The sequence below is a fragment of the Carcharhinus amblyrhynchos genome, chromosome 7 (genome assembly GCF_965287045.1).
Source record: "Carcharhinus amblyrhynchos chromosome 7, sCarAmb.v2.hapA, whole genome shotgun sequence".
Classification (NCBI taxonomy): Eukaryota; Metazoa; Chordata; class Chondrichthyes; order Carcharhiniformes; family Carcharhinidae; genus Carcharhinus; species Carcharhinus amblyrhynchos.
Genome location: NC_137330.1, coordinates 26,693,056 through 26,710,347, shown reverse-complemented (window position 1 = coordinate 26,710,347; position 17,292 = coordinate 26,693,056). Strand labels below are relative to the sequence as shown.

The 17,292-nt window shown below is 40.2% G+C and overlaps 1 protein-coding gene across 1 annotated transcript in view; it reads left to right on the top strand.

Annotated features, from left to right (window-relative positions):
- myom2b (myomesin 2b) overlaps positions 1 to 17,292 on the top strand; it is a 95,297-nt gene continuing 78,005 nt past the window's right edge. The window contains exons 1-2 of the mRNA XM_080192043.1: positions 1 to 105; positions 6,887 to 7,032. Of these exons, the coding sequence (XP_080048169.1) occupies positions 6,911 to 7,032 (122 nt within the window). The 5' untranslated portion in view covers positions 1 to 105; positions 6,887 to 6,910. The remainder of the gene's footprint in view (positions 106 to 6,886; positions 7,033 to 17,292) is intronic.

The window sequence follows — 17,292 nt, the reverse complement described above, 5'->3', positions numbered from 1 at the left end:
TCATCCAGAGTCTTCTGAATGTTTGTTTTTATCAGCCAGACCCTCAGGGTTGAGAAAGGCTGATCCTCTTCGCCGCCTTCACCTTTCCAGTCTCCCTACATTTCGGTGAGTGTTTCCCCCTTTAATTCCGCGTTAAGACCAGCTGTTAAGAAAGTAGATAAGCACAAAGTGTGTCCAATCCTATCCTTCCAGCATGTGTGTTTTGCCTGAGTGTGTGTGTCAGAATATCTCACTTTACAGCTTTTTCTTATTCTGGATCCCCCTGAATATTCCCCTTCATTTGCTGTTCACTTTTTTGTTTCTATTTAAAGTGTTATTTGACATTCTGGGATACGCTAGAACAATTTTCATTTAGATGTTTGCCACATACAATGACGACTTTTTATTCATATTTGACTTGAAATATTAGCAATATGTAACTCCCCCCACTCTCTGAAATGCAGTCAAGTAGTGTTTGTAAAGCTCCCACGAATTCCTGGTAGATGTTGCCGTTCACTAATAATAATTTTCCAGACACTCCATCCCTTCATCTGTGCGCATTAAGGATGGAGCATTTGAAATGCACCCCCCCCCCCCGCCATAAAATGGATGGAGGCTCCTAACTCCAGCCAACTAGTGAATACTGCACTGGATTAGTTACCAAAGTTGGCCAGAGTGGATTGGGGGGGGGCACTCATTTCGGCTGGCTGGACAAACAAGGATTAATGTTAGTCTGCACAGGGTATACAGAACTCCTGCCTACCACCCGATTAGTGTGCTCAATCAATCCGCCGATGCCGATATTGACTTGATTTTTTTTATTGGGAGGGAGATTTCGTTCCTTAATAGTCGAAAGTGTTTTAAAGAGATAAAAAGGGGGCACAATTGCTAAAGGGTCCCTCATCATCATTCGCCCTATTACTGTGCAGTCCTTGACTTTTCGTTTTAAAATGAAATTTGCTCTTAGAGAAGGTTCCTGGGATTTGGCTTTCACAACCCTGGTTACAATGAGTCGGACTGGATGTTTTGCTGATTTGTTTTAAAGAATGAGTCTGGGCTGAATTCTGGGTTTACCAGTTTATTCGGGACAGACACACCACACCAGCTGATTGGCTCTCACTTCTGATACATTTTGACACTTTTAATCTAGGACATTTACATGATATGGAGATGTCGGCGTTGGACTGGGGTAAACACAATAAGAAGTCTTACTAGCAAGGAGCAGCAAGCGCTCCGAAAGGTAGTGGCTTTTGCTACCAAATAAACCTGTTGGACATTAACCTGATGTTGTAAGACGTCTTACTGACATTTACATATCAGATGTTAAAAAAGGTGCGGGTGTTAATCCCGGGAATACTTTTCGATTTACAGCTATTACCTTTTGTGTATTCAATCTCTTCAGTGTGATACACTGCAATATCCTCAAACCTAGCTCTGCTCTCAGTGTCATCCAAGCCCTTAGCTCTGTTCTCTCTGCACAGATGCTGCCAGACTTGCTGAGATTTTCCTGTGTTTTCTGTTTTTGTTTCAGATTCCAGTATTCGCAGTATTTTGCTTTATCCTCCAACCTATCCTCTCTTTATCCCGCTCTTACCAACACTCTGAATTTGTTCAAACATTACTCCTCTCACATTTTACTCTTAACAAGTAACTGGAACATGTTCACAACGCTTTATCACTGACTGGGGAGGGATCAATTTACAGTTAAAGCACAGTTGGGAGAGTCAAGTTGAAGTGCATGAATACTAGGATGAATGGATTTGAATCATTCTCCCTGTACAGACCCTGGCGACAGTTTTGTAGCATTTTCTGTTCTCAATTGCAGATTTCCTCTGCATTCTTTAGTCGGCTTTCTTAGATGGATGGTTTAAACCTAGCAGCAGCAATCAATACATCCATACAGTAATATCAGGCATGCGTCTGGAGTTTACGTTTTAATTTAACTGTCAATTATTTCATTGAAATGTGACTTATTAAAATGAATAACACATTGTCGCCAAAGTGAAAGCTGCACCAACCCCCTGGGTTGTAGGCAATGGGACAGTCTATAATAGTATTGCAAACTGGTCCAGTGGAGCCAGAAACACAAAACGCATACGGCATACTCAGCAGGTCAGATCAGGTCAGGCAGCAAATTTGTGTGTGTGAGAGCAGAGTGTTTCAAATCAATGACCTTTCATCAGATCGCAACTGCCTGCACAAAGTGCCTTGGTCCGTGCTGACTTCGCTGGTCTCAGCCAGGGTGCTGGAAGACTGTTACAGTTACAATCTGGGGCAGCACGGTGACACAGTGCTTAGCACTGCTGCCTCACAGCACCAGGGTCCCGGGTTCAATTCTGGCCTCGGGTGAATGTGTGGAGTGTTTGCATATTTTCCTCATGTCTACATGGGTTTCCTCTGGGTGCTCCAGTTTCCCTCCACACTCCAAAGATATGCAATTGGGTTGGTTGATCTTGCTAAATTTCCCGTTAGTGTCAGGGGACCACCAGGGTAAAGATATGGGGCTATGGGGATAGGGCCCAGGTGGGATTTTGTTGGCGCAGGCTCGATGGGCTGAATGGTTTCCTTCTGCACTGTAAGGATGCTATGATTCTACACTCCCCCCTTCTCCCCACCATGAAATAAAGGCAATTTGGCAAACGTTCCCTATCATCAAGCACGAAACATTGCTGGAATCTGGTGAACATCAGCTAGGATCAGTGGTATTATATCCCCCAGTGTTGCGATTAACCTGCAATGCTCACCATCTAGGCTTCATGTGTGAGAATTATCTGCTTAGGTGAGAAACACAAGGTTGAGCGACCCATTGAAGAGATGGTGTCCGTCAATTCGCTTGATATCTTCTGTGGTCAGTGGACATTGCAGGGATTGGAGCCATTGTTCAATACTGGAAGTAACATGCACTATTTACTTTGATAAATTTCTTTCTTAGTATGTATAATTCAGGTAATATTAGATGGGTCCTGTAAAAAGGGCGATATTGTTAGATATTTTTTGTGTGGTGACACAGAGGCAACTCAGTATCCCCTTAAGGAGTCCAGTGCCGGAGAGGAGGGAGGGAGTGAAAATTTATAGGAAAAGGAGAAAGAAGATGAGGTAGAGTTATCCAAGCTAATGATAATAGATGTCACTTGGAGTGAAATATGATAACATTTACAATAAAATAATGATGGATTAATCTGCATAATCCTCTACAGGTGGGCAGGTTTTAAAGACTGCTATCATTACTGAAAGCTGATCATGGGAGGTGGGAGAGAGCCTCAGTTTGCTGGTGAAGCTGACTGCTGAGCTCTAGGGGCACCATTGCACTGATGCCCCGATCACCCAATGTACTGGGAGATCTCCTGCCACCACCAGCCCCATCTCCACCCATGGACCTCAAAACCCCCTACATGCATGAGGATGTCAGGACCCCGTCTATGGAATCAGGACCCCTCTCCCACCCCCCAGGGACATCACCAGCCCCTCTGTCAAAGTTTCCTCCTCCCCTCCCATGGATACCCCCCCCCCCAGCAGAGTACCTGGTAATCGCCCCCTCCTTCCCCCTTGCCCCCTGTGGATTCTGCCTGGCAGAGTAATCCCCTTCTCCCCACCAATCACCCTCTGGCAGAGTTCCCCCTTCTCTCTTTGCCGATCACCCTGGTGGCAGAGTTCCTCTTGCTCCACCCCTGTGGATTGACTGCTGAGAGAGTGTTCCCCCTCCCCTCCTACCCTGGCAGAATTTTCGCCCTCTCACCCCTGCACAGCTCTTCACTTGTCTGCACCTCAGTTAAGGCTCCGCCCCACTCTGGCTCCATCCTGTTGGCACTGCCCTGGCATAATTATGGTTCCTAGTGGGCAGTGCTAGGGTGTCAGCAAGATTAGCACTACCCATGGGCACTGTCCGGCTCTGCCCTAGACTAGACAGGGGGCTTCAATGGCCTCCAATCCCCCTGACAAGGCCATCATGAAAGTCGGGCAGGCTGAGGTTGTAAGATTGCGTCTGTAGCATCATAGAGTTTTACAGCATGGAAAGAAGCCCTTCATGTCCACACCAGTTATCAAGCACTTATCTTTTCTAATCCCATTTTCCAGCAAATGGTCCGTAGCCTTGTATGCTATCGTATTTCAAGTGCTCATCTGAATACTTCTTAAATGTTGTGGGTATTGAGATAGGGAGTTCCGGATTTCCACTACCCTCTAGGTGAAAAAAAAACTTTCCTCACCTGTCCTGTAAACCTCCTACCCTTTAACTTAAAACTGTGCCCCCTGGTTATTAATCCTTCTGCTAAGAAGAAATGTTCCTTCCTATTGACCCTATCTACGCCCCTCATAACTCTATACACCTCAGTCAGTTTCCCCTCAGCCTTCTCCATGGAAATCAACCTCAGCCTTTCCAGTCTCTCTTGATAGCCGAAACACTCCAGCACAGGCAACATCCTGGTGAATCTCCTCTGCACCTCCTCTAGTGCAATCACACCTTTCCTATAGTGTCAGAAATGCACGCAGTACAGATATTTCTGTAGTTAGGGAGGTAGTTGTTAGTCCTTAGGCAGAGGTAAGAATTTCAAGGCTAGGAAAGTTTCACTTCATTCACACACGCGCATGTGTGTGTGTGTGTGTGTGTGTGTGTGTACACATTTGGCATTTTGAAGTGTGGCATCCATGTGCTAATGTGAGACTTCTGTAGATAATATATAAATACCAAAGCCGAAGCCTCTGAGCCCCTTACAGTCCAGTTATTCTGACACTTTTGCGTTACTGTGAAGCCGTTCTGAGACATCTCTTGAGGAGGTTGTCCAACAGCTCTTAGGCTTGACACTTCATAGTTTTTGGTTCTTATGTACTGCCAAACCAGATCTCAAAAGAACTCAGCAATATATTGAATCCTCTGGGCACTTCATAAACTTAGTATAAATGTTTTGAGAAAGAAAATGCCCCTTCATAATATTAAAACATCAATATTTCTGGGCCAGTAATGGAACCTCAATTGGCTACCATAACATGAGTCCAGCTAGGCAGGTTAAATTTGGGGTCACTGCTCGGTTTTGGAGTGAATGATCTTGTACTGATAGCACAGTATACCCTCAGATTTAACTGTTGCTGTACATTTTAACCATTTTCTCTTTCCCGTTTATTTTTTATCATTAACCCTCATTAAATACATTTTTCTTGGGTTGAAGAAGCATAATTTTTGTTACTGGCTTGAATATATTTCACAGACCACATAAATTGCAAACTTTAGGTGTATTTTCTTGTATATATTTGCTGATGCGCATTTATACAACTTTGCATTAAATCATGATACAATTAACAATTTCCAACTAAATTTGGAAAATAACATAGCTAAAATTTTCCTTTAAAGTATTAAGAATTTGCTGCCATTATTTTGTAATAATCAGAATTTTCTTACATTTAAAGTTCTGATTGACATTTGCAATTGTATTGATTGATGTCAATCATTGGGCGCAAACTGACTTGTGTCTGGCACATGCTTGTAGAGATAACAATTCCAATAACATTTATATTCAATGTTAGGGCCAAACATTTGGAGTGACTTTTACTTCTGAAGTTGTCACATCACATCAGGCCAAACCAGCCAACTGTGACTAAGGCCAGTTAATCCCAGTAAAAGGATTACAGGGTTTTAGTACAATATACAGCAGAGTATTTCTAAGCAAGCTATGGAAGAGATTGTTAGCAGTCTCTTAGGTTCCAACAGATGAAACACTAATGTCGTAGCCTTCAGCGAAGCAATGAATGTATGAAACCACAAAATACTATCACCTTTGATGATGAAAGTTTGTAACAATGTAGAAAGGAGACATTTGTTACCCATTTGTTGCTTTCAGGAAGAGGTATGTAGAGGAGATTTTGTTACTGACTCTGAATCAGCAAGGGATAGAAGAAACAGATGTTTTGTTGCTAAAGTTGCTACTATTGTAATTCCAAAATAACTTGACTTAAATAAGTTCACCAGCAGAGGATGATACAGTGCAGAAGGAGGCCATTTGACCTATCTTTCTGCACCAACTCACCAAAACAACATCTTATCCAGTCCCTCCACTCCCCACTCCCCTCCCACCCCTGGCCCTCCTGCCGTGCCCATAACCCTGCAAATTTTCCATGGCTAATCGATCTAACCTACTCACCTTTGGATGCCAAGAGACACTTTAGCATAGAAAATCTGCTTAACCTGCACATCTTTGGACTGTGGAAGAAAAGCCACACAGACATGGGGAGAATGTGCGACCTCCACACAGAAAATGGGGAGAATAAAATATCAGACATGAAATGTTCAAGAAGCCGCAACAGACTTTTTTCATGTGCGTCAGGATTTCTTTATTATATTTCCTTCCACCTTTACAATTTCTCCTGCATACTTCCCAGTGCAAAGTGAAGTAGTAATGGGGCTACATTCATACTTTCCTTGATGGCTTGTCATGAGTACCAAAGAGTTTTAGTTTAAATGAAAGGACATACAGTCAGTAAATTATTATTTACGGTTATGTTCCTTTCCTTTTTTAATACTGATTCTTTGTTGGTTCACTTTCTTCTTGGGATTCTGCTCCTTCTTTCTCCTGCTGTGGTAAATTTCATTCAGCACATCACCACTAATATGTCAAGTATGGAGATCATTGACATGGATGCTGCTTATTATAGAGATGGAAGCACACCAGCAATGATACCTATCCTCCTTTCTTTACACATACAGACAGACATGGATATGTCTTTGTGCTTAAAGCATTGACTAATTCAATCTAATGTTTTGTTTCAATAACAGTATCAACAGAAATTAAGTGACGTGAAAAGAGAAGCATCCAGTTCTTCTAACTTACGTTCTGCTTTTGAAATTGTTTGTACTTTAATGCAACTTGCCATTTTCAGTAAGCTAATTGAAATAATTTGTCTAAATTTTAATCTCTAGGTTTGTTAAAGGCAGTTGGTCACCATGGCAACTACGATACTACCATTTTACCAAAGGAAACATAAGCACTATGGCTATGATTATCGCAGCCTTGACAGTCGATCACTTGTCAAGAAGTACACCAGCAAAAGCAGCTCCACCAAAAGGTGAGGAACGTGCTTCCATCATCTCACTTGCACTATACAAAGTAATGGAAAATGAGTTGGGCAGTCGCAAAGCTGTCGATGAACTTGTAGAATTATTTTGTGAGGATTACAGTTCCAACCTGGCAGCTGCCAATCATTGGGAAAACTCACTCAATATAAATGAATTCCTTCACATATTTGATTTTAATTTACTCTGGATTTTTTTTAAATAATTGACTTCTGTCCCTATTATCGTAACTTAGTCACCCTATATATCATATACTGTGATGATTCTGCCTCCTCTCCGTTAGGAATTTGGGATTGTTACCATTTCCTCACAACTCAACATCCCTACACATGGAATCGTGTATTGATCAGTATTTCTCAGCTCATTCTCCAGTAATTACTAATCCCTTTCACAGCATGAGGTAGCTGCAGTTTTCATTTGTAACTTTCTTTCAAGTAAAGTAAATGATTTACAGACACATTTGATTAGGTATCACAATGCCATTAATGTCACTAATCACCTAATTGTACATTTTGTTCCCAGTTTATCACAGCACATTATATGTATTGTATGTCAGCCAGCCAACAATTGTGTAAGAATAGCAGGATAGAGCATTAGATGTGTCACAGTATAAGAGTGTATGAGATATTAAAAACCTTGAGTATTGCTTGGATATTTTTGAGGGAGTCATTAACATAATACATAGAGATATCATTTCCCCCGGTCTTCAAGGCGGCATTTGACAAATTTCTACACAAAAGAATGTTCACACAAATGAGAGCACAGTGAATTGGAGGCAACCTATTAGCATGAGTAGAGAACTGCTTAGGAAGTAGGGGGTGGGATGCAGGGATAATGGGTATGTATTGCAGTTGGGTAGGATGTAACTGGTGGGGTCCCCCTGGAATCTATTTTGGAATCTTGGCTTTTTGCTGTGTTTCTAAATGACTAAGATGAAAGAATAGAGAACTGTATCATGTAGTTTCCTGGGGACACTTAGTTAGGTGGCACAGTAAACAGTGTAGATGAGAGCAGAAATTTGGAAAAGGATTCTGATTATATCAGTGGACAAAAAGTGACAGATAACATTCTGCCATTTTGGTCCTCTGGAAGGTACATCAGGGCACTTTCTAAATGATGAGAATTTAGAAACTGGAGGACCAAAGAGATTTAAGAGTGCATGTACAGAAATCACTGAAAGCTAACTGTCAGCTAATTGACAGGTATTTATCTCAAGAAGCTTGAATATAAAGGAAAAGAAATTGGTTTAGTGTATATTAAGCACTAGTTAGATCCTATATTAAGTATTGTGTTCAGTTCTCTGCACTACACCTTTGCAAAGATATATTAACCTTGGAATGAATGGTGTACAGATTCACCAGAAGGACACTGTGGCAAAAAGGATTCAATTATGTGGGAAGGTCGCAAGACTAGGTTTGTATTCCTTGGGGTACAGAAGCTTAAGAGGTAATCTAATTGAGGTGTTCAAGGTGATGAAAGGATTTAACAGAGCGGATGGCGAGAAACTATTTCTTCCTTCAGATAGTCCAGAACCAGGGGATTTAATCTTAAAATTGCAGCTAAACTAGATGATGTCAGAAATAATTTCTCAACAAAGAGCAATCTGTTAAAAGCTCTCCCAAAGAGCTTTAGAAGCAATGTCAATTCAAGAAAAATCAGAACTATTTGATTTTTTGCTAAACAAGTATTTTGATGGATATGGAACAAAAGAAGTTTATATAGAGTCAAAAAACAGATCAGCCATGATTTAATTGGAAAGAAATGGCACAGATTTGAAGACCAAGTGGCCTCCAGTTGTTCTTCTATTCAGATATGTTAATTATAATGTAGAAGTTAAGTATTTATAGGTGGGAGACATTGACTGATAAATGATCTTGAGCACATACAAAGAAAGATTTTTCCCAGGAACATCGTTTTAATTTAATTAGCTAAATTTCCTTTTACGGTTGTATTTTTGTTACAGAGCTTCAATAGAGTCTGTCACTCCTTTTATCAGTTAGTTTTTTTGATATTCATTTTCAAAATGAATGCATAAAGAAAAACTGCATTATCAGTGGGCGTCGCAAAGGACTGGAGTGCATCACCAGGCCCAGAAATAAAGTTTTAATTTAGTTTGCTAACTTTCCTTTGAATGCTTTTTTTTGTTATAGTACCTCTTTTAAGGACTTTCAGTTACTTTAGTAGCTGATATTGGTTTTTTTTCCACAGAAGAGTCGTACAGAAAAATAACCCCCACCCCTCCAAGAGTCTGCGTTGCTCTGGCAACATATGCTTTTGCATGCATGTTGCAATCCAGAGCCGTGAATGGTGATGACAGAGATTCCAATTTTCTTTTCATTATATGGCCGATCAGAATCTCTCCAACTCTTAACATCTGTCATTTGTACTACCTGTTTGACCGTGATACGAAATCACCTTCCTTGACTATCAGCTCCCAAAGTGGGACTTGAACCAGAGCTTCCAGTTCAGAGGCAGAGAGATTACCCATTGTACCATACAACATCCCATGGAACCCCCTCATAATCCCACTTATTGATCTATCAGTGTGCAATAACACAGAGTACCAGAACATAGGTTCCTGCTTATCCTTCTCCACATAAAATGACCAGTCTCTGTTCCAAAATCAACTTTTCTTCAAGGGGAGGAAAACCCATGGACATCACTCTTAGAGACCCTGCTTTTGTCAGAAGCCATTGAAATCCATGGGAAGAAAATGAGATGTGATGTGTTCCACCAACCATCATCCAGAAGTTGAACATAAAAATCATCCTCAATATTATCCAAATGACCTGATGTGGGCATCTCAGAGCAATGGATTACATACGACGTTCTAAAGCTGCAATTTGTATTTATTGTATTAAGTCTCAGCAGGTAGTATTACAATTAGCAATTAGTAAATACAATTTTGGAATAGAAGGCATTTAAACTGTGAGCAAATAGAGCATAAGCACAAGGATGGGCAGGAAGAGATCTATTTGTTCACCCATTTGGTTCCACACATTGGCAATGTCTTGTGCATCCCAAATTAATTACACCTCCACCCCCACCCAAAGCTACATCATCTCCAGGGAAAACCTCTTCAGTGATTGTAACTTGTCAAGATGTCACTTTGGACTTGATTAAGGCCCATAGATATCATCACCTTCTGCCATTTTTTTCCTTTAAATTGGAACTTGCAACAAGATACTTTGTAGTTCCTTAAGGACTCAGAATTGTCAAAGAATTTCTCTTCCTAATTCTCTCCCTAATGCTTGTCCAAAATCTGGTTTCTCACCTTGCCCAGGGGATTTTGGTAAGGGTAGAGAGAGCACACATTGTGTGTGCAAGGTGCCACGAATTGTGTGGGGCAGGCCGGACGGACCAGAGGCTCTTTTCCTGTCTTTTATTGTCCACCTGTTCATACGGTATTCCAATCAGGCACAGGTTCTTTCTTTTTATCCAGATGAACATCCAATGCTTTGGAAAGTTGCCTTACTTGCATCTATTAAAGTGATCTAGTCCGGTAAAAAGTATCGGATGTTCTCAGAGACAGGATTTTATTAGCAACTGCACTGCTGGAATTGCAGTTGGCTGTGCAGCTGTCCTGGGGAGGGTCCATGTACTGTTACATGTGCTGGAGACTTTCTCAGCTGTTCTTGACACCCATCTTCAATTTGAAGCTTCATTCCATAACAGCGTAGCTCTTCAAGATTTATTAATTGCAGTAATCTCTGATTTTCATCTAAAATGAACTTAGAAAACTTAGAAAAACTTAAATAACTTAGAAAAAAAAATTCCAGTTTGCATCTGATGCTTTGAGGCTTCTTACCATGTCAATTGGTACAATAATACTTGAGGCACAGGAATTGAGTATGGTACAAACATGAATTGAATTGAATTGTATTTTTCTGGTAGTGCAAGACTGATGTAAGCCAGAAAAAAAACATAAGAATCAGTAGAACATTTGTGTACTAGATTTTAACATCTGAATTGCAAAGTGCAGCGATACATCTCCATCTCGTACAAATTGAGTAATGTTTAATTCTGAATAATTTATACATAGGAAAGAAGGATGAATTACATCGCTGTCATCTGATATGGGGGTTTTCACTGATCTTCATGTAGTACTCAAACTTCACATTCATAATTTACCAGATCAATGGAATCCATTAGTAATCCCCTTAATTTTGTACTTTTCTCTCACATACCTGTTCTCTTGTTTCCTACTTTTTTTTGTAAGTGTCCCTTGTACTCTCTTAGTGCCAGGATTTGTGTGGTAAACACAAAGCTTGAGATACTTCACAACAGTGTTCACAAACAGCTACATGACTTGGGATTTCATTTCTATTATCATATATTGTCAGCATAAGGTCCAAATCCAATGAAGTAATATGAATATTAAATTATAGATTCATTTAAGGGAAAGCTGGGGAAGTACATATCAAAGAATGGAATAGAAGGCTATATTTCTAAGGTAAGGTGAAGTAAGGTGGGAGATGGTATGTATGGAGTATAGAGCTGTGGAATAATCTGATTTTGTGCTGTAAATAGCACCTGTATGACATAAAAATGGCTCAGCACATCATGAATGAGCTCGATGTTCCTTTGAACAACATATAGATTGTTCAGTAATTGTTGTACTTGTCTAATGTTGGATGTGCAATTTCTAATAGGATATTGTCTTAGAAGAGATGGCGAAAAGTGATAGAGATGTTTTTGGAAACCAGGGGTTTGAATTATTTGGAGATTCACAGAGTCAAACTTGGTTTCATTGGAGTCCAATTTGATTTTTTGTTCTGTTTTGCTTTGCCTACTTTCTTGCTGTATTCATGTGATCAATGGAGAAAAACTGTGATTCAGGAATGAGAGATGAAAGGAATGGAAGGAAGTTTTCTTGGCTTTTCTTTGTGTCCTGCAGGAGTGAACATCTTGGATCACTGCATTCCTGTCTATGGCATTTAAATGACAGTAAGCAGGCACGCTTTCTACAGTGCCTTTTATGAGGTACTTATTTTCTTTTCATACCACCCTGTGGTACAGAATGTTTTAGGATAGAGACATTGAGGGGGACCAGAGGTATTCCCTACCCGGAGATCATAGAGACCAAATAATGAAGTTTTTTGTTATTAGTTGATTTCAACTTTTGTAAAAATTGAAACTTCAAAAAAGATTTGTAAGCAATCCTTTAAATTCCTTTCAAATTTCTTGAAGTACATCCAAGGGCTTCTAAATTATTTTCAAGCCTTAAGATTGTCAATCAAAAGGAATCAAAAGGCATTTGATACTTATATATGGGATAGAAGGAGCCCATGGTTTTGAGGGTTACATTTTAGCATGGATAGAGGATTGGCTAACTGATGGAAGACAGAGAGAAGGGATGAGAGGGGCATTTTCATAATGGCAATCTGTAACTAGTGGAGTGTCACAGGAATTGTGTCTGAGGTCACAATTATTTACAATGTTTACTAATGACTTGGACAAAGTAAGTGAATGTAATATTGTCAAGTTTACAGATGACACAAAGATATGTAGGAAGGAAATTGGTGAGGATGACATGGAGATGTAGCTTAAGTGAATGGTTAAAAACTTGGTAGGTAGAACATAAAGAAGGAAATTATGAAGTTATGCAATTTGATAGGAAAAATAAAGAAGCTGAATGTTATTTAAATCGCGGAAGACTGCAGAAGGCTGAAGTATGAAGGGATTTTGGGGTCCTCATACAAAACTCACAAAAAGCTAGCATGACGTTCAGCAGGTAATAGAAAAAGCAAGTTTAATGTTGGCCATCATTTCAAATGGAATGGAAAAGTTTTGTTCCCCTTATCTAAGGAAAGATAAATTGGCATTAGAGATTGTCCAGAGAAGGTTCACTAGGTTGATCCCAGATATGGAAAGATTTTATGAATATAGGTTGAGTCGATTGGACCTATAGTCAGTGGAGTTCAGAAAAATGGAAGCCATTGAGACATTTAGGATCCTTAGAGGGTTTGACAGGATTGATGTTGAGAGGTTGTTTCCCCTTGTGGGAGAATCTAGAACCAGAGGGCACAATCTCAAATTAAGGGGTCATTTAAGGCAGAGATGAGGAAGAATTTTTTCTCTCAGAGGGTAGTGAATCTGTGGAATTCTTTTCCACAGAGAGCTGAAGAGACAGGTCATTGTGTTCGTTGAAAGTTGAGATAGACAGATTTTTAATCAGTGAGGAAATCGATGGTTATGGGGATAAGAAGAGAAATTGGAGCTAACCATTACCATTACAGATCAGTCATGATCTCATTAAATGATGGAATAGATTTGATGGGCCAAATACTGCTCCTACATCTTATGGTCTTATGGTCTAACAGGAAGCCCACTGCAGCAATGCCGAACTGAACAGGCACTATTAGCGAACTCTAAACTTGGCAACCCATGCTAACTTGTGTGTAGGTGAGCTGTGTAGTATTAGAGTGAAAATTTTAAAGTGTGGCACTGAAGAAAAAGCACCATCTACACGATGATAGAATAAAAAGATCACATGATGAAGCGTCTTGATGGAGAAAGCTCACAGCTGGAACTGAGTAATACCTTGTCTTGTATACCTGTAAATAATTTCATCCAATAAACAGTTATTGTTCAAACCTATCAATGTCTCTGCATTTTCCTTAGCCAGTCAAAATCAACATACAGCATGGCAGCAGCAGTGAAGGACCTCAAAACCTCTGAAAACAAAAAATCACCTTTCAAGAAATTTTGCAAGCTTGACTTGAAAAAAGATGTCGCTAAGACAGTTGAAAATCCCAAAAATGGCTCCATTGAAGATGGAAGGCTAAGAGGCAGAGAAGCAAATCAAATGTTCAGTTATTAAGGACTGAACCAGAGCACGTGGTAGTCCTTGAAAATTCCCAATCCAGCAGCAGAGTCAAAGAACCTGGCGATGATCAAGGAAGAGTGAGGAAATCTTTTCAAATGTTTAAAAGATTCAATTTGACTTTGGAATAAAAGCTGTCAGTGTCAAAATGCCTCCCATTTACAAGCAGTGCCCTGCAAGTACTGCAGAATGCTTTCCTTGTAAAATGTTGGGTCACTTTGGAAATATGTGCATAGCTAAAACTTCTAGACACACCAAGGATCACGAATGAATCTTTGCATGCAAAGCCATCAATGACGTAGAGCATCTTACAAAAAGAGGATCAACAATTCTTCCTAGATGAGATCAGAAATCCAAGGTATACTTTCTGGAACGTGAACATTTGTGTCAATGGAAACATCGCTAGTTTCATATCGGATACAGAACAAAGTGCCACAATGCTGTCCAATAAAGAACGCTGCCTAGCAAACTTATGGCTGACGTCAGTTGAAAACCTGTTGTATGGTCCAGGAGGGATCAAATAACCAGTTGTAGGCATGTTGCAAACAATGTTCTAATACAAGAACAAATAGATGTTGGAAATATTGTATGTTATTCGCAGTCATGAATTTTCTGTTCTGAGCCAATCTGAATGTTATCAAGATAACAGAGGATGTAAATGAACTGATAGCTGTCAATTATGCCAAATTAGAGCCCCTCAAATCATTCACATTATCTGATGAAGTTGATTGGGACATCGGTACTTATTTTCTGACACTCTTTCAAGGCCAATAATCAAGATGATGTCCTGGACACAGAGAGTAAACACGTTCTTACTGAAGTGGTAACAAACCAATTGGCCCAAGGAATACCTGACCATGATCCTTCATCACTCAGCCAAGAAGGTGGAAGGCGACAGAACATACTTGTACAATACCACTTTCATCTGGCAGCGGTGATCCCTTGGTAAGTGCATCCACACCTATCCATCCACCAAATGTAGTAGCCCAGGGTGCAAGCAATCAGATGTCCAGACCTAGATACAGAACTGAGCCAGGCAATGTTCTCCTGTACCATATGGGGGTCACCTAACTTTCTGTTACAGCGGGTTACTGGAATTTGAGGGACAGCAACATATTGATCAAGTGCCTTCCTCACAGTTTACTGTCCTGCCTAAACAATTAGTTCAAGATGCAGCAATCCAAGATTCCCCAAGGCTTCACAAACCAGAGGCTACAAGGAATCATCACTCCAGAGGTAAAGAAAGGCTGATGAAAGCGTCATAAGGAACTAAGGTCAACTCACCACAAGCAGGAAATATAGTAAAACAATAGCAAGGAGAGGAAGAAGATCAAGCCTAGATCCAAATAAGAGAATCTTCCATGATATCTTTGGGAGAGCTAGATGTGGGGAGTCAGACTGATACCAGATACCTTAACTCTTATTGAAGATCAATCAAGTTGAAGCAAAGAAGTCCAGAGGAAGACTACCAATTTTATAAACCTTACAAGGACACGAGGAGCCAGAGACATGAATCCTTGAGACTGATTAAACCTATGAAGTCAGAGACTTAGGGGAAGAAGGGGTAGTATGTAAATATAAATGTAAAATATATGTGAACAAAGACTTAGGGATGGGGGCAGATGGTGAGATGGAGCATTAATATGTTCAAAGTTGAAACAATTAACGTGTGGAACTGGAGAAACTACCGCCCACATGACGATGTAACAGAGAATCACGTGACTAGAAAGAGAAAACTCTGACTTAGACTGAGTGACATCAAGTCTTGTTTATCGGTAAATAATTATGTTCATCCAGTTTTATTGTTTAGGAATATTAGTGTCTCTGCAACCTTCTTTAGCAAGTCAAAACCAACACGCAACATACTGTGAGCTTGGCAAGGCTATGTTTCCCTCATGAAGAAATATTTGAGCAGGAACAGCTGCAGGCGTAGCTCATAAGGGAGACCTTCAGAGGAGCAAGATCTGAAGCCACCGCCAAATGGGTCTTGCTTACTGGCAACAAATTCAGTTCAGCCACTGGCTGATGTAAATCTGTTCTACACAATTCCCAAGATTCCAAAAGAAGGTCATTCTGCTGTTGCTTCACAGATATATTCCACTGCCTGCCGCCTCCCTTCACTGAAATCATTCCATTCCTATTCCATCGATGACCAAAGCAGCTCATTGTGAATAAAATGTGAGAAGTTCTCTGCTGCTTAAAGACAGCCTTGCTGCCTTGGGTGTACACCATAGTTCCATTTTCATCTACTGTCGTATATCTTAGTTCTGAATTACTTGGTAATTTGCAGCAGCAGTCTTGGCGTTTGAGGTCGCACTTCCTTTCCTTGGCTGTGGGACGTTTATCTTAAGAAAAAATGTGCTGTCTGTAATGGCGTTCGCCATATCATCATATGAAATGCCATTCAAGCTGTGGAAGGTACCCTTAATGTGAGGGTAATGCCAACTTTTGCACATACCTGAATCATACCTTTCACAGGCTCCTTCCTGAAACCTTTGCTGGAATTTACCTCAACATAATTGTCTTAAAACATATGGCTTTGGTGCCTTGAAGGAATACCAGCATCAGACATTGCTTTATTGGTTACAAGCAAAAAAAAAAGGCAGTCTTGACCCTTTCAGCTACTACACCAGCACTAGCATGTCCACCTTTCTAGAGGTGAGATGCCTATAGAGGGCATATGAATGCCTAGAGCCCATCTTGAATGTATAACAAAAGTACCCTGAGGAAAAGTGAGTGGCTACATCTCGTTATAACACAGATGAATTCATGGACAGTTCTAGTGCATTTCTGATGGTAAATCCACAACTGAGAGAAAATGTGGGGCGTGATACTGAGCTCATAAATGATGTAGATGTAACTTGGGGGCTATTTGTCTTGGACCTCAAAATTGCAAATTCCCACTCTGTCTCATACTTGTCTTCAGCACATTGGATTATATGTCCTGGAAAATATGATTAATGTTGCATTCATCTCTTGTTTCTGAAGGAAGTTGGATAGTTTATCATTGAATAATAGGCTAAGGTAATCAGACAGTCCATGAGACATGATGGCCACAGTTTTGCTGGAGTATAATCCAAAGTTCTGGGTAGTCACAGCTTTATTCAAGAAGTGGTGATAAGGGGTAGGTGGATGAATATCTTTGAGATTTGCATGAAATGAGGGATTTTATTATTGAATTAAAGACCTTTTGGTAGATTCCATAATAGGATGGTATATTGAAGCAGCTGGTTTAATGGGATAAGTAGATTCTTCCTTCCTAAATTCTAATTTATTTTCCCCAATATACTGTTGGAAAGCCAATGTTCTTGATCATCAACATATTCTTCATCTAGGTCTCATTTTTCATACAATGCACTGCACATGATTCCACACGTTCCAAAATGCAACCAAGTGTAACTTAATCTATTCCTTTAAAATCCATGGG